Raw genomic sequence first — 19,197 nt, forward strand, 5'->3', positions numbered from 1 at the left:
AGGTTGGGAGAGATATATGTGGCAGGGTTCCTCACTGAAGATACACACTAAAGGCTGCTTGGCTTCGTATTCCCTTCACTGAACTTCAGGAGGAAGCGTTTGCCCTCAGGTATCCCCATAGTGAGAGTTCCCAAGTTGGCTATGTCTTTGGAAAGGCTCCTGCCCTGCCTCAGTAACATGACCTACTTGAGTACCCTTGTTTTTTATCCCAGGACATCCTCTTTGATGCAAATACACACAAGGTGAAGAAGTTTGTCCTACACACCAATTACCCTGGACATTATAATTTTAACATGTGAGTATACCTATACCCATATCTCCCCCTCTGAGAAGTGAGTTCTGGGCTAAAAAAAAAATCCCAGGAAAGAAAGCTTATGGCTTTGGATGATCAGTACATTATTTACTCCTGAATTTTAGCCATTTCTAGGGAAGTGAACCACATTAGCTAAGTGTTTGCTGTGTTCCTGGCACCGTGCCCAATGTCTTACATCTCTCTATTTATGCCCATTTTACAAATGGGACATAGATTTGGAAAGCTTGGTATCTAGTCCAACGTGATATGGTCATCAGATCCCAGGGCCATGCTCTTTTCTATTTGACTTTGTGCCTAAATTTCACCTTCCCCAGTGGATGCTGTGTCAGAGACCCAGATAAGGGCTTTGGGCAGATGTATTTGATTCTTTGTTTCCCTGGGGTGAAAAATTGGAGCGCAGGAGTAGTCAGGTTTCCCAGGGGGCTCAGCCTTTATCTCATCTCCTTCTGTCTCCAGTTACCACCGCTGTGAGTTCAAGATCCCACTAGCCATAAAAAAAGGTGAGTAGTAGATTGGCAGATGATGGTGTATACATATGATCGAATATTGTACTGCTACAAAAAGGAATGAAGTTGTGAGGCATTCAACATTGTCAGTGAACCTGTGGGACATTTGGTGAGGCAAAATAAGTCAGAAACAAAAGAGCAATTGTATGGTGTCATTTAGAAGATACTTATAAGAAAACAGGGGCCAAATTGTAAACTCTTATAGTACTCACATTTAGCCCAGAGTGGTAATTATTATTTCCGGATTTCAAGAGGCTGTTGTATATATGTACAATCTGGTATTTAGAATTAAGAACAAAGCTAATCAGATTGGGATTAAGGTAATTCAGAATACAGGGGTAAGAAAGATATTGTCTATATTTTAAAATCTCATCTGCTCTGAGACCAAAGGAAGAAAGGTTAATTTTGTCCAGAAAATAAATTTTCTGTAGCACATAATCTACCTCAACCTATCTGGATAGATCATTTAAACAATCCAAACACAGGGAGCCCAGAATAAGAATGAGGGCCATTAATCCTGTATAGCTTAATGTAAAGCCTAGATACATCCTGGTTATTAAGCAAATAATCAAAAAGTATTGGCATCCCCTTGAGGGATGAGAGAAAAAATATGGAACTATTAAACTTTACCACCAGGGAAACCCCTGATACTGTGTCAAACATTAGGGACACCCAAATCAATAGGCCAAACCCTTGATCTTGAAGCTTTCTCTTATGTAGTTTATGTATGTAGTGGAGAAGCTTAGCCCACTTATAGCTATGCCTAAGAGTTACTGCCAGAGGGCCTCTTCTATTGCCAGATGTGGCTTCTCTCTCTCTCTGAGCCTAACTGCGACTGAAATCATTGCCCTCCCCACTACGTGGGCCACAACATCCAGGGGTGAAAGTCTCCGTGGCAGCATGGGAGATGACTCCCAGGAATGAGTCTGGCCCTGACACCGTGGATCAACAATGCCATCCTGACCAAAAGGGGGAAAAGAAGTATAACAAATAAGATATCAGTGACTGAGAGAGTTCTTAGAGTCGAGAGGTGACTCTGGAGGTCACTCTTACGCAAGCTTTTAAACCAGATAAGTCCTGAAATGCAGAGGGCCCAGCCTTTCCAGAACATCAACTAGTTCCATCCCCCTCTCCCATGTTATTGACAGCCTCTTCCAACATGAAAAAGTTAGAATGGGCATAGCCCAAATACCCCTAAAGAATGGGAGAAAGATCAAAGGTGATAGTAGAATTATACAGAGAAGATAGGGTTTAACAAACGAGTCTGATTGCTGAATCATTATATTGGTTTTTCTGTTAGTGTTCAGTATCTTAGAGCAGCTAGAAATAAAAACCTAAAATGTTGGAATTATAACCAAGACCAAACTCTGAAATCTGTTCAACAACTAATTGTTGTGATGTGCTTTGAAATGTACTGCTTTTTAGTATATAATTTATTTTTCACCAAAAAAAATAATAATTTCATCTAGCCTTGAGTGTTTTGGAGCAGCTAGAAGGGAAAATCCGAAATAGTGGAATGGAAACTCATAACAAACTCTGAAATCTGTTCTGTGTATTTATTGAAGTGTCCTTTGAAAATCATTGCTTTTTTCTTTTCTTTTCTTTGTATATATGTGATTTAACAATTAAAAAAACATTAAAAAAAAAAAAGGTTAGTAATGAGTGTCCTCGGAGTGAGGTTTGGAGTCAGTTTCCTAGTATAGAAAGGAAGAACGATCCAAGCAGAGAAGATCTGGTTTGAGGAGGCTTTGCCTACCTTCTGCCAATAGCTTCACTCCTCGGGGTTGGGTTCCTTGTTATGGTGGCAGCTTTGCTCTTGGTCTGTAGTCTCCTGGAGGCCCCCAGAGTCTTCTCACTTTGGGATGTTAACCTCTGGTGGGGAGAGTTTCCTGTCTACAGACCCAGGTGCTCCCAACTCATCCTTAATGTCTGCCAGCCTTGTGACAGTTGCTCACTGCCAGGTAGTGCAGCTCTTGTTTTACTGACTGCCCTCCTCACCCATCCCAACCCCCACCCCCTTTCCACACTGGAACTCCAGAACAGCCTTTCTATCCTCCTGCATACTCCCAACACCAAGAGCAAAGGGTAGTGAAGTCTGGATTCTACCTAGGGATGGGGCCACAGGTGGGGCTGAGACATACCTGAGCAGTTATGAAACTGGCTCCAGACTGGGCCAGCTACCAATTTCCCCCATGTTCTCTTTTCAGAAAAAGCAGATGGTCAGTTAGAAACTTGCACGACCTACAGCAAGGTGAGCTCCTACTCTCCACTCCCACCTGACAAGGTCCAGGAATGAGGTGTATATGGACCTGCCAGCAGTCTAAGGCTCAGTTACCTGGTAACCATTTATTGTTCCCTATCCCTCCTGCAGTGGGACAACATCCAGGAGCTCCTGGGGCACCCTGTGGAGAAGCCCGTTGTCCTACACAGGTAAGTGGGAGATTGCTGTCTCTGACCACCCCATACTGCTCCACACCCCTGAGGGCCCAGGAAAGCCTGGCAGTGTATATTGTTTAGAAATCATAGAAGTTTCTGGTACTGCTTCTTGCCCCACCCTGCACACTAGTACTGGACTAGCGGTTCTTTTAGGTTACCTGAGACAGAGGTGGCCCCCTGGAGTTAGCTCACCTTTTCCCACCCTGCCTCCAGCTTTGGGGGCCCTCTCACCCCTCGCTGACATACAGCAAGAAAAGTGGCTTCGACTCGCTGTCCTGGTCTTTTTTTCCCCATCAAGGCTGCTACCTACTGTAGTCCACAGTCCCATTCCTGATTGCTATGCCACCCTTTCAGGTATCCCTCTCACTTGAAGGGTTCCCTCCTAACTTCTTTCCCAGCTGGCATTCTTTGGCTAGTTGGGCTGTGTATGATTTAGAGCTGAGTGAGGACCATCTCTAGCCCAGGACTTTGAGGGCCTGCATGGGAGATAGACATATACTCAGAGCCAGGAGAGACTACTGACCAAGAGCCCCTATCCCAAAAGGGACTGGAGCCCTGCCTGGTTTTAGCGTCTATCTGCCTCTCAAATTCTGGCTTCTCTTGTCTCAGGTCATCTTCCCCAAACAACACCAATCCATTTGGCTCTACATTCTGCTTTGGGCTTCAGCGTATGATCTTTGAGGTAAACATGGTGGGAGCATGGGGGGAGGTACCTAGTGGTAGGCTCACTGAGGGGTTGATTGTCCTAGCAGGGAGAGACAAGTAATTGCGTGAGATTGGGGAGGGTCTAACTGCCATGCTGGGCAGTTAACCATGCCCCAGCAATCTTGTCTGCTGAGAACTTACTTACCCACGCTTGATCAGAGGAGGTCCAAAAATGATGTCGGGGAAATTCAGCATTGTGAATGCTGAAGCAGTGCTCTGTACCAATAAGATGAGAGGTAACTGAAATTTCACATTTATGTCGGAAAATGGGTATGGCAGGGAAATGAACCACAGGGCAAGTGGGACTCGGCCAATAAGGCTGGGGCCTTTGAGTGGCTCATGAATAAATGCACTATGGGCGAGTGGCTCTAGAAGCCCCACTGGCTTGAGAGAAAAATGAGCTACCCCTATTTTCCTTTCTGTATACAATGTCTTCAAACTCCTGAGTGTGGTGAAAGCTATGTATTGCATGAGGTACAAGCAAAGACCCAGGGGACTTCTAGCATGAATTGGGGGGTGTTGACAGATCTGGAAGCCCAGCTCTGTTTATAGGTATGTGACACACATAAGCTCTAGCCCCTGTGCACAGGACCTTCCTCAAGTCCATTCTCTGGAGTCACAACTCCACTAGTGCGTTTTGTAGGTCTAGCCACCTGCTTTGCCTGCATCCCTTCTATTCCTCCCCCTTGACCAACTATCTTCTCCTTATACCAGGTCATGCAGAATAACCACATTGCCTCAGTGACCCTGTATGGCCCTCCTAGGCCTGGTGCCCACCTGAGAACAGCAGAGCTTCCCTAGGAACATCACCACTCGAGCCCCTCTGCCCCGGGGAACTGTGCATCATACCCTGCTCAGTGGGCTTTGGTGTGCCACCTTTGGGTTTTCTTGGACATCTTGCCAGTGTTGAAGGGCTTTTGTGATGCTCTGAAGTGGGGCTTAGGCTAGGTGCTCTGCTGTGTGATGAGGGGCCCAGATATTCCTGTCTTCAGCCTGCCAGCGTCAGACTACAAAGAGAAGCACAAACTCTGAGCCTTGATACCTGGACCCAGGAGCTCTCAACTACAAATATAAAAGGCAGGGTCCTTTCTCCTTGGTGGCAACCCTAATTCCCACATATTGGGAAAACTTAGGGTTCTTTCTGTGACTGAGGACACAGGCACCAAGGACAAGGACAAGGAGTCCTGCCTTTGGCCTCATTACCCTGTGACCCTTAAAGCAAGCAGGGAGCATGTTCATCATACTTGGTTTTGACATTTGCACTACATCCACTTTAGATACTGTGGCCAGGGTGGCCTGCCTGCCCTTCCCATTCCTTTCTTGCACATGCTCCCTGCCAGGCTCGCAGGCATACCCAACTGGTTGAAACACAGCTTTCTACCATCCTGGTACATGCCTGGGCCTGGTTCTCACCCTTCTTGGAGACTTCAGGGTCACCTGTGCCTCCTTCTGCCCCAATCTTGCTTTGGGGCTGCATGTTCCATCCTGTTTGCCTTTTTTAAATTGAATGCCAAAGTTTTAGCCAAAGACATCTTCCCTTCCCTTTATTGTGTTTCAGCATTCTGTTCTGCACTGTGGGCTGGCTCCCTGCTCCAACCCTAGGCCATGTCCCTTGGCCAGGCCCATTCATGGCTCGAGACCTCTAATGGCTGAAGGAGGACTGGGCTGCTAAGGAAAGTAGCATATGTGCTTTAAAAGTATTAATCCTTTGAAAAGAAATTGAGGAAAGAAATGTATAATATCCCATTTTTAATATTTTGGCCTAGCAACTTGTGATACATAGATGACAATTTTGTGAGTTTTTCAAATGTGTGTACAGACTTTTGTAAATATGACTCTTTTGTAATTAACTCATGTACAGCCTCATCATGTATAGTTTATTGGTGAATGCACAGGGGACCTGCCCCAGGCTCCTTTGTGTTTCCTGGGCAAACAGCCAGGCTTGTGTAGTGCTCCTGTGACTTTGTGACTGACTAGTGTCTTCCCTTATGGACCAGGGCCTGGCCAGAGAACCCAAAACACATATCCCACTGTCAGGGGCAGTCAGGACTGTTCCCAATCAACCTTCCCTATTCCCTAACCCCACCCCAAATAAAGCACCAATGCCCTCAGCAACAGCCCATATGGGCTGTTTGCTGAGATGTTTGTACTAAAATATGTGTGGCTGTTTTTTGTTGAGGAAAGGAGTGAGTAGTTGAAGAATACTGATAAACTTACAGTGGAGGAGTGTTAGGGGGAGATGGTCCTTGGCTCCTCCAAAGAAGGTATATAGCATCCAATAGGAGATTGACATGGTTGTGTTGGGTGTAGGTTCTTATGCCATGGGAAGTTGGAGGTGTGGGAAGACTTAAGGTAAGACCCAGCATTTCTGTGTGTGGCTCCATCCCTGGAGTTTGGCTGGCTCCAGTAAAGCAGAACTCAGGAAGATCTATAGACTGGCCAGGGCTGGGGATCCAGCTTGGGGGGGCAGGAAGGAACCAAAACTTCTATCCTCAGGTTGAATTGTGGCAGAACACCTGCCCATGTCTATGACCGCTGAGGCCAGGCCCAGCCCTGCCCCTACCCCTAAACCAGGTGGAGCCCACCTTGGGTAGAGGCCTGCATGTGTCTGCATCATCCCAGGGGTTCCAAACCAAGGAGCAAGCATGGCACAGGAGCCCCTCTTCCACCCAAAACACAGACACTAGGTACTAGGAGGACCAAACGGGTCCATCCCATCATCTCTGGGGCTTATTTGTAGTAAAATCTGGACCTCAGCTCTTGCTTTCTCGAAGGGTCAATCTCCTATTAGTGATCACAAACCCTGCTCTGTTCCCATCACCACCACTCCCCTTGGGGAAAACCATATAACTACAACAATTTGGAAAACCTTCCTTTCAAGAAGGCTGTCCCATACTATCCTGGGTCTGTACGAGGAGAGTTTGGGGTAGGGATGGGTGGCTAGGGGCCCCATTGGAAGGGACCTGCAGCAGCAGGCCATGGATGTGCACATGTGGGTCTGTTTGGCCCGTGTAGCAGGCGCCACATAAGCCAGATGTCAGCGGCTGAGAGCCCGTGTACGACAACAAGCTCCCGGTAAAAGCAGGGGTCGAAGGTGCGCAGGTGCGGCGCGGCCGAAGGTGGGGAGATGCCAAAAGTGCGAAAAGCGGGATGAGGCTCAGGTGTGAGCCGCAGGCGCTGTAGACACATGCCCAGAAAGACATCATCGATAGGGAAGAGCTCAACCTGCGCGCAAGCGTCAGCCAGGCGGCGCACCGTGGCCCCAGAAAGCACGAAGCCACCACCACCCGCATAGGCTGGGTAGGCGGGCAGGCCGTACACAACCTCTGGGATGTAGTACTTGCTGGCCCGCACGCGGATTGGCCGCGCCTGTATAATCACGTCACCCGCAAGCAGGTCCTGTGCCGGATCCCTTGGTGCAAGGAACTCCAGCAGGTTTCCCACGTGCACGAACACGTCGGAGTCACCCTTAAAAACGAAGCGTACATCGGGACAGAATGCCGAGGTCCAGGCCAGAAAGTGGATCTCCTTGAGCGTTAGGTTGAAAAATGTGTCGTCGAAGGCCCAGAGCAGTATGTCCGCGTAGGCACGGCTTTCAGCACGGAGCAGGGCGCGCCAGTGCGCTCGCGTGCCCGCCCCCTCCACATCTGCCCCTTCAATGCCCGCTCCCCTGGGCACGCCCAGCAAGAACACGCGGCGCACGAGCGCCCCCTGCACGCGGCCCTCAGCGCCCCACGTTTGGCGCACAGCTTGGCGCCGCTCGAAGTCGGCCGCCACCGACTTGACAGCGATGAGCAGGTCGGGTCTACCGCCGGGTTCACCATCGCCGTTGCACTTGTGCGGCTGGTTAATGAGCAGCGGGAAGCGCCGCCGGTCCTTGGCGCGTAGGTAGCCGCCGAAATCAAAGGGTCCCGTAGGCGTGGGCGGTGCTGGCGTATCCCCTTCGTAGGCCGGTGGGTCTGCGTCCGCCTCCGGTGCTTGGAAGACGCGGGTTCCAGGGCTGATCCTCCGAACTGCCCCCTCTAGCGCTGGCGGCGCGCTCGTCGTCGGGGCCGCGCCGTCGCGTTGTGAGTAGAGCAAGAGGCCGAGGGCAGCGCCGAGGAGCAGTGTGAGTGTCGCGTCCCCGCGTAGGCGCAGCCTCCGCCGCATAGCGCCCGCGCCCCCTGCGGCGAAGCACAGTCAGGAGCTCGCGAGGCGGCAGCCCAGGGGGGCTTCTGGCCCCACCCTGCCCGAGAGGAGGGGCGGGAGGCCACGCCCCGGGGGTCTCCAGCTACCGCGGTTCATGCCCCTCGGGTCGTTCTCCTACCCTTGGGCTCTGACGCACCCGCCAGGATGGACACCTGAAAGGCCAGGAAGTTCCCCGCTAAATCCAACCCCCATTCCTTCAGCTCTGGCCCAGGCCCGTGCCATAGGCCCGGGCAGGGAGACGCGGAGCCTCCCAATATCTTCAACCCCTCCCCACCCGCCACGCTGTCCCTGGGATCCAGACACTCACGCCAGGGCCTCCGGGGCTCAGCGCGGGGTCCCAAGGGCGGCCATGGACAGGGCCTGGGCCAAATGCAGCGTTGGCAGGAAGAGGGGCCGGGGCCGCTACCACGTGATCCTCCAGCTGTGCGCGCCGGGACATCTGGAGCTCAGCTCCGCCTCCGCGCCTGGAGAGCGGTCTCCGGGTGGGGGCGAAATCCAGAGGGATCCTCTCGACTCTCGCAGGGAAGGCCCGAGGAAGGGGGTTTGAACTCCCCAAACCCGCCTTTTGGGGGAGTTGGGAGAAGTGTCAGCCTCTCAGATTAGTCTCTGTAGTGAGGCGGGGCCTGGGCTGTCAGGAGCCCCTAGGCTGTCCGGTCCCGGATCTCTGGAGCCAAGTGTCTTAGGCATTGACCTGGCAACTGTCCCAGCCCGTCCTTTGGATAGCCTCCCCTCACCAGCTGCCCTGGTTCTGCTCGCAGAGCCTGTAAGTGCCCCGGAGGCACAGGGCTTCCACCATACTCCAGGCTCTGCCCCAACCATCACCAAACATACACAGAGACAAACACAGTTCTCACAACCATAGCAGCAGCTTTCATTGCTCATGTCCAGTTAGGGGCACTCAGTGAGTTAAGTGACTTGCCCAGAATCACATAGTTAGAAAAGGTAAGAGCAATGAATGTCCCAGGTCCAGAGTTCAGTCCAGGACCCTTTCCTCTGTCCTTCCTTGCCCCTGTCCCCCTTCAATCCACTGGGACACAGGCCAGTGGATCAACTCTGTGTGCTTTAACTTTACAGGTCAACACTTAAGTCTGTCTCTCCAAAGACTAAGAAACTTGGGGTCAGGCCTAGGTCCAGTTCTGAATCCCCTGGTCTCCGGTGCCCCAAGCCAGCACAGCATCTAGCAGGTGGAACTGACCATGCCTGGGTTGCTACAGGCCAGATCAGGCTGGCAGAAATTGGTTCACTTTGGGTAAAGGGTTTAATCTGGGGCCCAAGTGGGCAGAGTGGTGCCCTGGTAATTGAGGGTCCGGTCCTTGCCCACTTTTGCTGCCAGCCCATGCCCGACCATCTTGCCGGGCTATGCCTGGTCCCTCTGATGACTTCCCACCAGTGTTCTCCCTTTAAAAGTCAAGCCTCCATCCTGAGTCTCCCTCTCTCCTGTACACAGACTTCTCAGAAGTCTTCTATACAGGTTTTCTTTCCTGCCTCACCTCCCACTCCCTCCTGTGGTCAGGCTTCTACCCCCACCATGCTTCAGAAATAATCCCCACCAAGTAACCCTCCTTTCACCGAATCCAAGAGATGCTCCTCAGCCTTCACCCATCTGCACCCTCTATCACAGAGGAGGTCGGTATTCACTTGGCTTCCAATTCTCTTGGGTTTCCTTCTTCCTCCTTTCTTTCTGGCTGCTGTCCTTCAGGACCTCCTCTGGGCCAGCTCACCGCTCCCACCTGCCCATCGGGCCTTGGCCCTTCTCCTAAATTCAGAGTTATAGGTCCAGCTGCCCTGAAACCCTCTTCCTTCACTGTCCTGCAGGAACATCATACCCATCTTGTCCCAACACACAGCAAGCACTTCACCTCCCTCAGGGCCCTATCTTGGCAGGTGGCCTCCCTTCCACCCAAAAGGAAAAGGCAAACTATGGGGTCCTGACTCACCCCACCTGTTTTTTAGTTTTCCAGCTGCTAAAATAAGTTCCACACAATTGGTTGGCTTAAACAATGGGAATTTACTGGCTCACAGTTTTGAGGCTGGGGCAGTCCAAATAGAGGCACCAGCAAAGCAAAGCTTTTTCCCCGAAGACTGGCATTCTGGGGCTAGCTACCAGTGATCCTTGGTCCTTGGCTTTTCTGTCACATGGCAATGCACATGGCAGCATCTTCTTTCTCCTCCTTGTTCCACTGACTCCCAGTTGCTTGCTCTTCACATAACTTCTCTTTGTCCAATTTCCTTTGCTTGTAAGGACTTCAGCCTGACACCTCATTCAGTTTGGGCACACCTTAACTAGAGCATCTTCAAAGGTCCTATTTACAAATGGGTTCACACCCACAGAACCAGGGTTTGGGACCTGAAAGGTAACCTTTTGTGAGGGACATCATTCAATCCCCAATACCACCCCTCATCCGCTGTCCCCAGGCCTCTGTTCATCATCCCTTCTGCTTAAAGGCTCTCTGTTCACCGCCTTCCCTCCATCTCTGCTGTCACTGTCCCAGCCTGTGCCACCATCCTGTCTTCTCTCAGCATCCATACTAGCCTCCCAATCTTAACTCCCAAAACCTTTCAAAGGTTTCCCCACACTCTGTAAAATGGTTTACTAGACCATGTGCTCTCTGCCTCCCTACTCATCAGCCCACCTCTCAGCAAATCCATCCACCCCCAGTTCCAAACAATCCAAACTTCCTATTCTAACATCCCTTCCCTCCAGCCTTTCTCAAGACCCCAGCCCAAGGCTGGCTGTGCCCACAATATCACCCTTCTCCCAATCCCACCCCATCATCCCTCTGCTAACCCTACTCCATCTCCAAGAAGCCTTCCCCAGCCCCCAGCCTGAGTTAGATCCTGCCTCAATGCTTCCACAGCTCTTTGTACTACTCACATTAAAAAATAAAAGAAAAGTTACATTTTATTACCGTTGCTTAAGCTGGGGGGGACAGGGTTTGTTTATCTTGCTCACCACAATATTTGTAGCACCAGATGATGCCTAGTACACACAGGTGGTCAGTGATTCATTGTTCAGTGACTGATGGGCAGGTCAGAAGTAATTGTTCAAGTGGGGGACGATGAGGCAGCGGGTCACCCACACCCATGGGAACCCTAATGGTGCCCTCCCAGCTGGCTCAGTGGGTCCTTGTTCCAGAAGGCAGTCATCGCTGCCCTAGCAGCTGCAGCCAACAGTCCAAATGGGTTTGGAAGTGTGGTCTGAGTCCCACGGATGGACAGGGAGTCAGCAGCAGTAGCAGAAGGCACCCTAGAGGCACTGAGGTGCTCCAAGCCCAGCCTGGCAGACTGCACCTTTCCTGGCATCAGTACCTGGCCTAGGCCAGACCGCCATCGGGATCAGCCAGGCCCAGCAGGTCCTCTGCCAGACTGGTGAGCTCGTTCTCCTCCAGCGCCTCCACCAGGCGCTGCAGCGTGGCGCGGCGGCCCTCGGCCTGGACGAAGCGCCGCAGCAGCTGGAAGGCCTGCTCATACAACCCCTCGCGCTCATACTCATAAGCCAGCGAGTCGAGCGCTGGGTCCCGCAGCGCCCGGCAACCACGCTGCAGCGAGCGCCCCACCTTGCGCCATTTGAGGCCCACTGAACGCGCAAAAGTCTGCTGGTCCTGCAGGCTCAGCGGCCGGTTCACTGCGGGAGAAGGAGAGTAGAGTGAGCAGTAGGGGGTGGCGGGGGGAGGTAGTCCACAGCCAATACCCTCCCCAACCTTACTCCTCCTGGCGACCCTGACTCTCTGTGCACGCCTTACCTACGGGGTGACCCTGGAACAGAAAAGTCTGGCCAGGTGACGGTGGCGGCTTCTCTGACCGGTAGGAGGCTGTGGACGGCGAGAGGACTGGGGACTGAGAGGGTGCGGGAGGGACCTCCACATCGCCACTCTGGCCTCCCGGGCCGCACGAGAGGCCACGGAGAGCATTCTCCAGCTCAGTAAGTTCCTCATCACGGAGCCGATCCGGCTAAGTAAGGGAGTGCGACGTCGGTAGGAATCTTGGGAGCGCAGCTCCCCCTCCCCTCCCCTCCACCCCCCACAACCCGCCCCATCCTAGACTCAGCGAAGCCACACCTTCTGGGTGAAAATGCAGTTCAGGCAGCGTTCCTCATCCGGCAGCAGAGCATCTAGCCGCTCGGCGCCGGCGCGCAGCTCCAGTTGCAAAGGCAGTGAGTTGCAGGCGAGCACTGCCGCCAAGCACCTCTGCAGCTCCGCGCGCAGCGCTCCCTCGCGGTATGCGCGAAGGAAGCGGCTACAGGGCTGGCGCCCGCAGAAACGCAACTGCACAATCAGCTGCGGGTCGCTACGGTGGATCTTGAGCATCTGTAGCACGTCCGGGTTCCCGCCGCTCTCTGCGGAGGCGGGCAGTCAGGAGCCCGGAGGTCCCCACGTGGGGTCATCCTCCGGGTGGCAGGAGGAGGGGCGAAGCCCGAGGTCAAATCCCCTCATCCCCAGACCTGGGGGGCTGTGGGGTTACCCCAGAACACTCAGGTGGTAAACAAGCTTGGGATGCAAACAGCAACAAGGCCTGGACCTATTACAGAACGAAGGCCAGGACCTATTACTGGGCGCACCCCAAGGCGGAGTGCCTACTACCCACCCCCATCTCTGAAGCCCCAAATGAGGATGAGCAAAAGGAACCTGGTGAGGGACTTGGCAGCATGGAGAGGGAAGTAGGGGACTGGTAGGACGGTGGAGGGGCGGGAGGTTTCAGTTCTTCCGCCTCAACCAGTGTGGTTCCTGCTGCCCGGGAAGGAGAGGGACTCTGGCTGCTCTAGGGCTGGGGCGACGTCCCCCAAATGGCTTCGGCCTCCTGTGGCCTCTGCCCTGAGATAGGAAAGGGGGACCACGAAGAGCAGACACTGGGGAGGAACCTTGGGCAAGGGGTGTTCCCCAAGAGGAAAAGGGGAAAAAGAGAAAAGTGCGATGAGTAGAAAGGAGTGGTCCTTCAGGCCTGGGGTGGGGTCAGCTGGGGTTGAGCAGGGGGATGTTAGCACACAAATAGGTAGAGCCTACACAGACACGGCCACACATGTCTCAGGCACACATGCCCTCAGCAGAGAAGACAAAACTTGTGTAGCCAGGGGTCTCCCCCAGATCAGATCTTTTCCCTAATTCACTGGCTGAGCTGGGGCCCACCAAACCTAGGAGACAGGGCCTCCGTCCCTGACTGCACCCACAGAGAACCCAGGCAGGGCACAGGGCCCTCCTCCTCTCCACACACCCACCCACCCACGCACCTGCCAGTGCCATCCGCAGGGCCCTGTACACGGCCACCTTCTGCTGGGGATGTGCATAGGCTTCAGACAGGACCGCTTTGTCCAGTGCGGACTCCACAAACAGGTATGCACTGCCCACCCACTCCTCAGGCCCATTCGGGTCAGCTGCCATCTCGGCTCCTGGAGACAAAGACAATCAGGGGCCCAAGTCACCCGCTCCCAGACCTGGAGGCAGATCTGACAAGTCCCACCTGGCCCAGCTGCCCCTCTGTGGCAGCCCTACCTTGCTGGTACACTTGGCAAGAGGGGTTCACCATCTGACAGGCAGCACCACGTGCCTCTGGCCCTGCAGAGCCCAGCCCAGCCTTGCAGTGAGAACTACCCCTTCCCTGCCTTCTCACAGGAAAAGCCCAGGGTCACGGTGGCAGGAGAGCAGAGATCTGATCCCACAGCGGAGGCTCTACCTCCTCCTCAGGTCCACCAGTCTCTCTTACTCAAAGCCAAGGATAGCATCCATGCCCTGGTCGTTCCCTCAGCTTAAACATGAGCTCCCCAGATCCCTGCGGGAACAGTCTCAACCTTAGACACTCGCACCTGCACTCCCACTACAACTGTTCTTCAGCCTCTTGGCTTCATTTCCAAGAATATCTGCACTTTGGTCCTGGGCAAAGTGCCCAGCCCTCTCCCAACACTGACTGACCTTTGGGCATTGCCCCTACCTCTTCTCACTCTTGGGAGAGTTAATTCCACTCCTAGGCTCCAGGTCTGGCCTGGTGTTGCTGATTTGAAGCTGTTATGTACCCCATAAAAAGGCCATGTTCTGTTAATCCATCCCTGTGGGGCAAACATTGTTGGACAGGACCTTTTGATTGGGCTGTTTCCATGGAGATGGGACCCAGGCCATTCAAGCTGAGTCTTAATCCCTTTGCTGGAGTCCCCATGAGAGGATAAAATGCAGATGAAACTCAGAGAGCTCAGGGAAGCTGAGAGAAATGCCCAGAGACATTTGGAGACAGCCACTGAAACCAGAACCAGACAGGACCAGCAGACGTTGCCATGTACCTTCCCATATGAAAGAGGAACCCCAGATGCCAGCAGCCTTTCCTCAGAGAAGGTATCTTCCTCTTGATGCCTGAATTTGGACATTTTTGTGGCCTTAGAACTGTACATTTTAACCTAATAAAACCCCATAGAAAAGCCAACCCGATTTTTGGTATACTGCCTTCCAGCAACTTTAGCAAACTGAAAACCCTGGCCATTCAGCATATTCCATCCCCTTTGTGCAGCAATGAACTCAGAGCTAAGCAGAGGACTCAAGTTGGACCAATCAGAATTAACCCAGCAACTCTGGCTGGACCAACAGAAAAGAGGAACTAGCATCCCTTCCCTTGGGGCTGAGCTGGTAGGAGGAGGTAAGTCTCTTTGGCCTTGCTTGGGGAGAGTCTGACTTAAAATGAATCCCACAAAGAGGGATAAGGAGTCTAACCACATTATGCCCCTAGATCCAGCTATCCCTGAAGCTGTTGTACCCTGGACTTCTTGCAACCTCATTCCTTTTTGTCCTAGAGCTGGGCTCTTGTTATTTGCAACACATATGGTTCTATTTCAGATTCTTTCCATGTCCAGCCAGAGAGCCAGGACCCCTTGGCACAGGTATCTCCTCCCTCTATCTTCCTGACAAAGGCCGGTCTTGACCAGGGATGAGGAGAGGGGAGTAAATTCACAAACAAGAAAGCAACATACTGACCCTCAGCTCAGCGACCTTCCAGTCACTGTCCCCTGAGGCAGCAGGTGGGGAACTGCCCTGCCTCTTTTCTCCTCTTCCCATCCAAGGCCCCATCCCACCTTTCTTGGAAACATTGGCTCCAGACTCCACCTCCTGTCCCCTCAGTCACACTCTCTTACTCTGGGTCTTCGGCTAGGAGGAATGCTGAGCCTTAGCTGTGAGTCACTGGATGTCCTTGCTCTCCACAGGACATTTGGGTGGCCCCAGCTGGTTATTTACAAGAGGGACAGGGAGCCTCAGAGGAAAGGACGCCAGAAAAGAGGAGCCAGAACCATAGCGTTGGACGTTTGGGGAGGGTGTAGGAGTCCTGAGCTCAGAGTAGAAATTGTGCCTCAGATCCCCCCGGACCTTAAGCTGAGTGCCAGAATTGGAGCGTAACCTGGTAGGGGCTTTCCACATTGCCCAGCTCCAGGCGAGAGAAAGGACCGCTGGTAATGGTCCTCCCTGCGTCTGATCACTGGTGACAGAATTCTTGAACCCCTCCCCCTGCCAATAACTTTTTGGTAGAAACATACTAAATGTTGTGTATTTACCCAAAACCACAATCTGGCAATGAATAAGAACTTAACATTATTGATCTCTGTGGAGTTGGGATTTGGGGTGACTTTTATTTTCTTTGTATCCAGCAGTATTTTCTACTTTAAAATAGACACATTTGTGTCTATTATTTAAACAGCAAAATAATATTTTTTTTTCTTTTTTCTGTGGGTTTCAGGGTAGGGAGGATGGACAGACGTAGGAAAGGAGGGTCATTAACAGACACTAACCAAAAGAACCAAGAGATGGGATAGCAAAATAATACTTTAAATAAAAACACAGAGACAAAAAACCTATATAAAGAAAACTACAAAAAACTGTTAAAAGAAATCACAGAAGACCTAAATAGATGGAAGGGCGTACCGTGTTCATGGATTGGAAGACTAAATATAGTTAAGATGTCAATCCTACCTAAATTGATTTACAGATTTAATGCAATACCAATCAAAATCCCAACAACATATTTTTCAGAAATAGAAAAACCAATAAGCAAATTTATCTGGAAGGGCAGGGTACCCCGAATTGCTAAAAACATCTTGAGGAAAAAAAACGAAGCTGGAGGTCTCGCGCTGCCTGACTTTAAGGCATATTATGAAGCCACAGTGGTCAAAACAGCATGGTATTGGCATAAAGATAGATATATCGACCAATGGAATCGAATAGAGTGCTCAGATATAGACCCTCTCATCTATGGACATTTGATCTTTGATAAGGCAGTCAAGCCAACTCACCTGGGACAGAACAGTCTCTTCAATAAATGGTGCCTAGAGAACTGGATATCCATATGCAAAAGAATGAAAGAAGACCCATCTCTCACACCCTATACAAAAGTTAACTCAAAATGGATCAAAGATCTAAACATTAGGTCTAAGACCATAAAACAGTTAGAGGAAAATGTTGGGAGATATCTTATGGATCTTACAACTGGAGGTGGTTTTATGGACCTTAAACCTAAAGCAAGAACACTGAAGAAGGAAATAAATAAATGGGAGCTTCTCAAAATTAAACACTTTTGTGCATCAGAGAACTTCATCAAGAAAGTAGAAAGACAGCCTACACAATGGGAGACAATATTTGGAAATGACATATCAGATAAGGGTCTAGTATCCAGAATTTATAAAGAGATTATTCAACTCAACAACAAAAAGACAGCCAACCCAATTACAAAATGGGAAAAAGACTTAAACAGACACCTACCAGAAGAAGAAATACGGATGGCCAAGAGGCACATGAAGAGATGCTCAATGTCCCTGGCCATTAGAGAAATGCAAATCAAAACCACAATGAGATATCATCTCACACCCACCAGAATGGCCATTATCAACAAAACAGAAAACGACAAGTGCTGGAGAGGATGCGGAGAAAGAGGCACACTTATTCACTGTTGGTGGGAATGTCAAAGGGTGCAACCACTGTGGAAGGCAGTTTGGCGGTTCCTCAAAAAGCTGAATATAGAATTGCCATACGACCCAGCAATACCATTGCTAGGTATCTACTCAAAGGACTTAAGGGCAAAGACACAAACGGACATTTGCACACCAATGTTTATAGCAGCGTTATTTACAATTGCAAAGAGATGGAAACAGCCAAAATCTCCATCAACAGAAGAGTGGCTAAACAAACTGTGGTATATACATACGATGGAATATTATGCAGCTTTAAGACAAGATAAACTTGTGAACCATGTAATAACATGGATGGACCTAGAGAATATTATGCTGAGTGAATCCAGCCAAAAACTAAAGGACAAATACTGTATGGTCCCACTGTTGTGAACGGACATTCGAGAATAAACTTGAAATATGTCATTGGTAACAGAGTTCAGCAGGAGTTAGAAACAGGGTAAGACAATGGGTAATTGAAGCTGAAGGGATACAGATTGTGCAACAGGACTAGATACAAAAACTCAAAAATGGACAGCACAATAATACCTAATTGTAAAGTAATCATGTTAAAATACTGAATGAAGCTGCATCTGAGCTATAGGGTTTTTTTTTGTTTTTGTTTGCTTGTTGGTTTGTTTGTTGTTGTTGTTTTTTACTATTACTACTACTTTTATTTCTTTTCTTTATATTAACATTTTATATCTTTTTCTGTTGTGTTGCTAGTTCCTCTAAACTGATGCAAATGTACTAAGAAACAATGATCATGCATCTATGTGATGATGTTAAGAATTACTGAGTACATATGTAGAATGGTATGATTTCTAAATGTTGTGTTAATTTCTTTTTTTTCTTTCCGTTAATAAAAAAAAAAAAAAAAAAAAAAACACAGTGGGGTGAGACTCTGCAGGTAACAAGTGGGGTGCCCTGAGGAAGTGGCCCAGGGACATCCAAGGGGAGAGGAGACAGTGGGAACCTACCGGCCCTTGAAACCTTTCCCCTTTGACGTCTTTCTAACCTGCTGACCGAAGGCTGTCGGAGAGAAGGGACGTCGTGGGAGAGGGGAAGGGCAGGAGCCTACCGGTCGGGTCTGCCAGGGGGGCGCGGGATACCTCGAGATTGGGGGACTGCCCAACACACTCACTAGGGCTCCGCAAATGGGGGAATGCAAACAGGGTTGCCGGGCTGGAGGTCGAGAGGGTCAGTTAACGGAGTAGAGAAGAGGCTGAGGGGCCCTCGGCTGCCATCGTCCCCTTGGAAGTTCCTTCCAACTTGTCCTTCCGTAGAATCCCCTCCTTGGGAAATCCGGAGCTCCACCCAAGGCGAGTCCGCTCCTCGGAGGAACCGGCTTAGGTTCCTGGGCTGGGTCTATGCCACCGACCCAAGAAAATCCACCCCTACCACCAAGGGCCCAGGAGTGCAGCTCAACAGTCCCGGGCATCCCACCTCAGGACCGGGCAGCCGCGGGTGACAACCACGCCGCGCCCACTCTTCGGAGCCCGGATTCCGCCTCCGCTCCTGGTGGCACCCGGGAGCCCACCCACCCTCCTCACTAACCTGGCCGCCTCCGCCGGGCCTGGGTTCCCACGCCCGCCCGGTTCCGCTCTGTCGGCGCCGCTTCCGTGTGTGCGCGCGGAGGCGCAGGGGCGGCGCCCCATTCCGGGCCGCCCAGTCCTCTAGTGCGTTCCGCCTCCCGGGTTCCCGGCAGCTCCTGCCCTTCCCACTATCCCCCTGCTCCGCTTTCCTCTGCGGCAGATCCCACGCCTCCCTGGCAAAATGGCCAGGGTTTTCAGTTTGCTAAAGTTGCTGGAAGGCAGTATACCAAAAATCGGGTTGGCTTTTCTATGGGGTTTTATTAGGTTAAAATGTACAGTTCTAAGGCCACAAAAATGTCCAAATTCAGGCATCAAGAGGAAGATACCTTCTCTGAGGAAAGGCTGCTGGCATCTGGGGTTCCTCTTTCATATGGGAAGGTACATGGCAACGTCTGCTGGTCTGTAGCGCAAGTAAGACACCGCACCCAAAGTTAGACAGCAGGAAGAACTGCCCGCAGAAACGGACTTCGAGGGCTTGCCGTTCTTACGAGGCGGGTGGCCCTAGGATGAGAGCAGCCGGGAGTTCTCGAGCAGGGTAACAGGATC

The 19,197-nt window shown here is 51.3% G+C and overlaps 3 protein-coding genes across 13 annotated transcripts in view; 1 reads left to right on the top strand and 2 right to left on the bottom strand.

Moving 5' to 3' along the window:
- PHAF1 (phagophore assembly factor 1) overlaps positions 1-4,995 on the top strand; it is a 28,262-nt gene extending 23,267 nt beyond the window's left edge. For 8 of the 9 annotated variants that reach the window (XM_077132681.1, XM_077132673.1, XM_077132675.1 and 5 more), the window contains 6 exons: positions 213-295; positions 770-813; positions 3,027-3,070; positions 3,191-3,249; positions 3,865-3,937; positions 4,675-4,995. In XM_077132681.1, coding sequence (XP_076988796.1) covers positions 213-295; positions 770-813; positions 3,027-3,070; positions 3,191-3,249; positions 3,865-3,937; positions 4,675-4,761 — 390 coding nt within the window. In that variant the 3' untranslated portion in view covers positions 4,762-4,995. The remainder of the gene's footprint in view (positions 1-212; positions 296-769; positions 814-3,026; positions 3,071-3,190; positions 3,250-3,864; positions 3,938-4,674) is intronic. The other variant, XM_077132679.1, reaches the window with a different exon arrangement.
- B3GNT9 (UDP-GlcNAc:betaGal beta-1,3-N-acetylglucosaminyltransferase 9) lies at positions 2,228-8,661 on the bottom strand. Its single transcript, XM_077132682.1, has 2 exons — positions 8,456-8,661; positions 2,228-8,123 (listed from the first exon to the last, which is right to left on the bottom strand). Exon 2 carries the CDS (start codon positions 8,107-8,109, stop codon positions 6,901-6,903), a length of 1,209 nt encoding a protein of 402 aa, XP_076988797.1. The 5' UTR covers positions 8,110-8,123; positions 8,456-8,661; the 3' UTR covers positions 2,228-6,900.
- A 1,475-nt stretch (positions 8,662-10,136) lies between these two features.
- TRADD (TNFRSF1A associated via death domain) lies at positions 10,137-18,712 on the bottom strand. 3 transcript variants are annotated; one of them, XM_077132688.1, is made up of 5 exons: positions 18,614-18,712; positions 13,373-13,531; positions 12,207-12,484; positions 11,892-12,099; positions 10,137-11,773 (listed from the first exon to the last, which is right to left on the bottom strand). In XM_077132688.1, the coding sequence occupies exons 2-5, from the start codon at positions 13,521-13,523 to the stop codon at positions 11,463-11,465; spliced, it is 948 nt and encodes a 315-aa protein (XP_076988803.1). In that variant the 5' UTR covers positions 13,524-13,531; positions 18,614-18,712; the 3' UTR covers positions 10,137-11,462. The 3 variants fall into 3 exon arrangements, with proteins under 3 accessions (XP_076988803.1, XP_076988804.1, XP_076988801.1); XM_077132689.1 differs by lacking the exon at positions 18,614-18,712 and adding an exon at positions 18,201-18,599; XM_077132686.1 differs by lacking the exon at positions 18,614-18,712 and adding an exon at positions 14,071-14,405.
- Between the last annotated feature and the right edge of the window lie 485 nt (positions 18,713-19,197).

This window comes from Tamandua tetradactyla, chromosome 16 (genome assembly GCF_023851605.1).
Source record: "Tamandua tetradactyla isolate mTamTet1 chromosome 16, mTamTet1.pri, whole genome shotgun sequence".
NCBI lineage: Eukaryota > Metazoa > Chordata > Mammalia > Pilosa > Myrmecophagidae > Tamandua > Tamandua tetradactyla.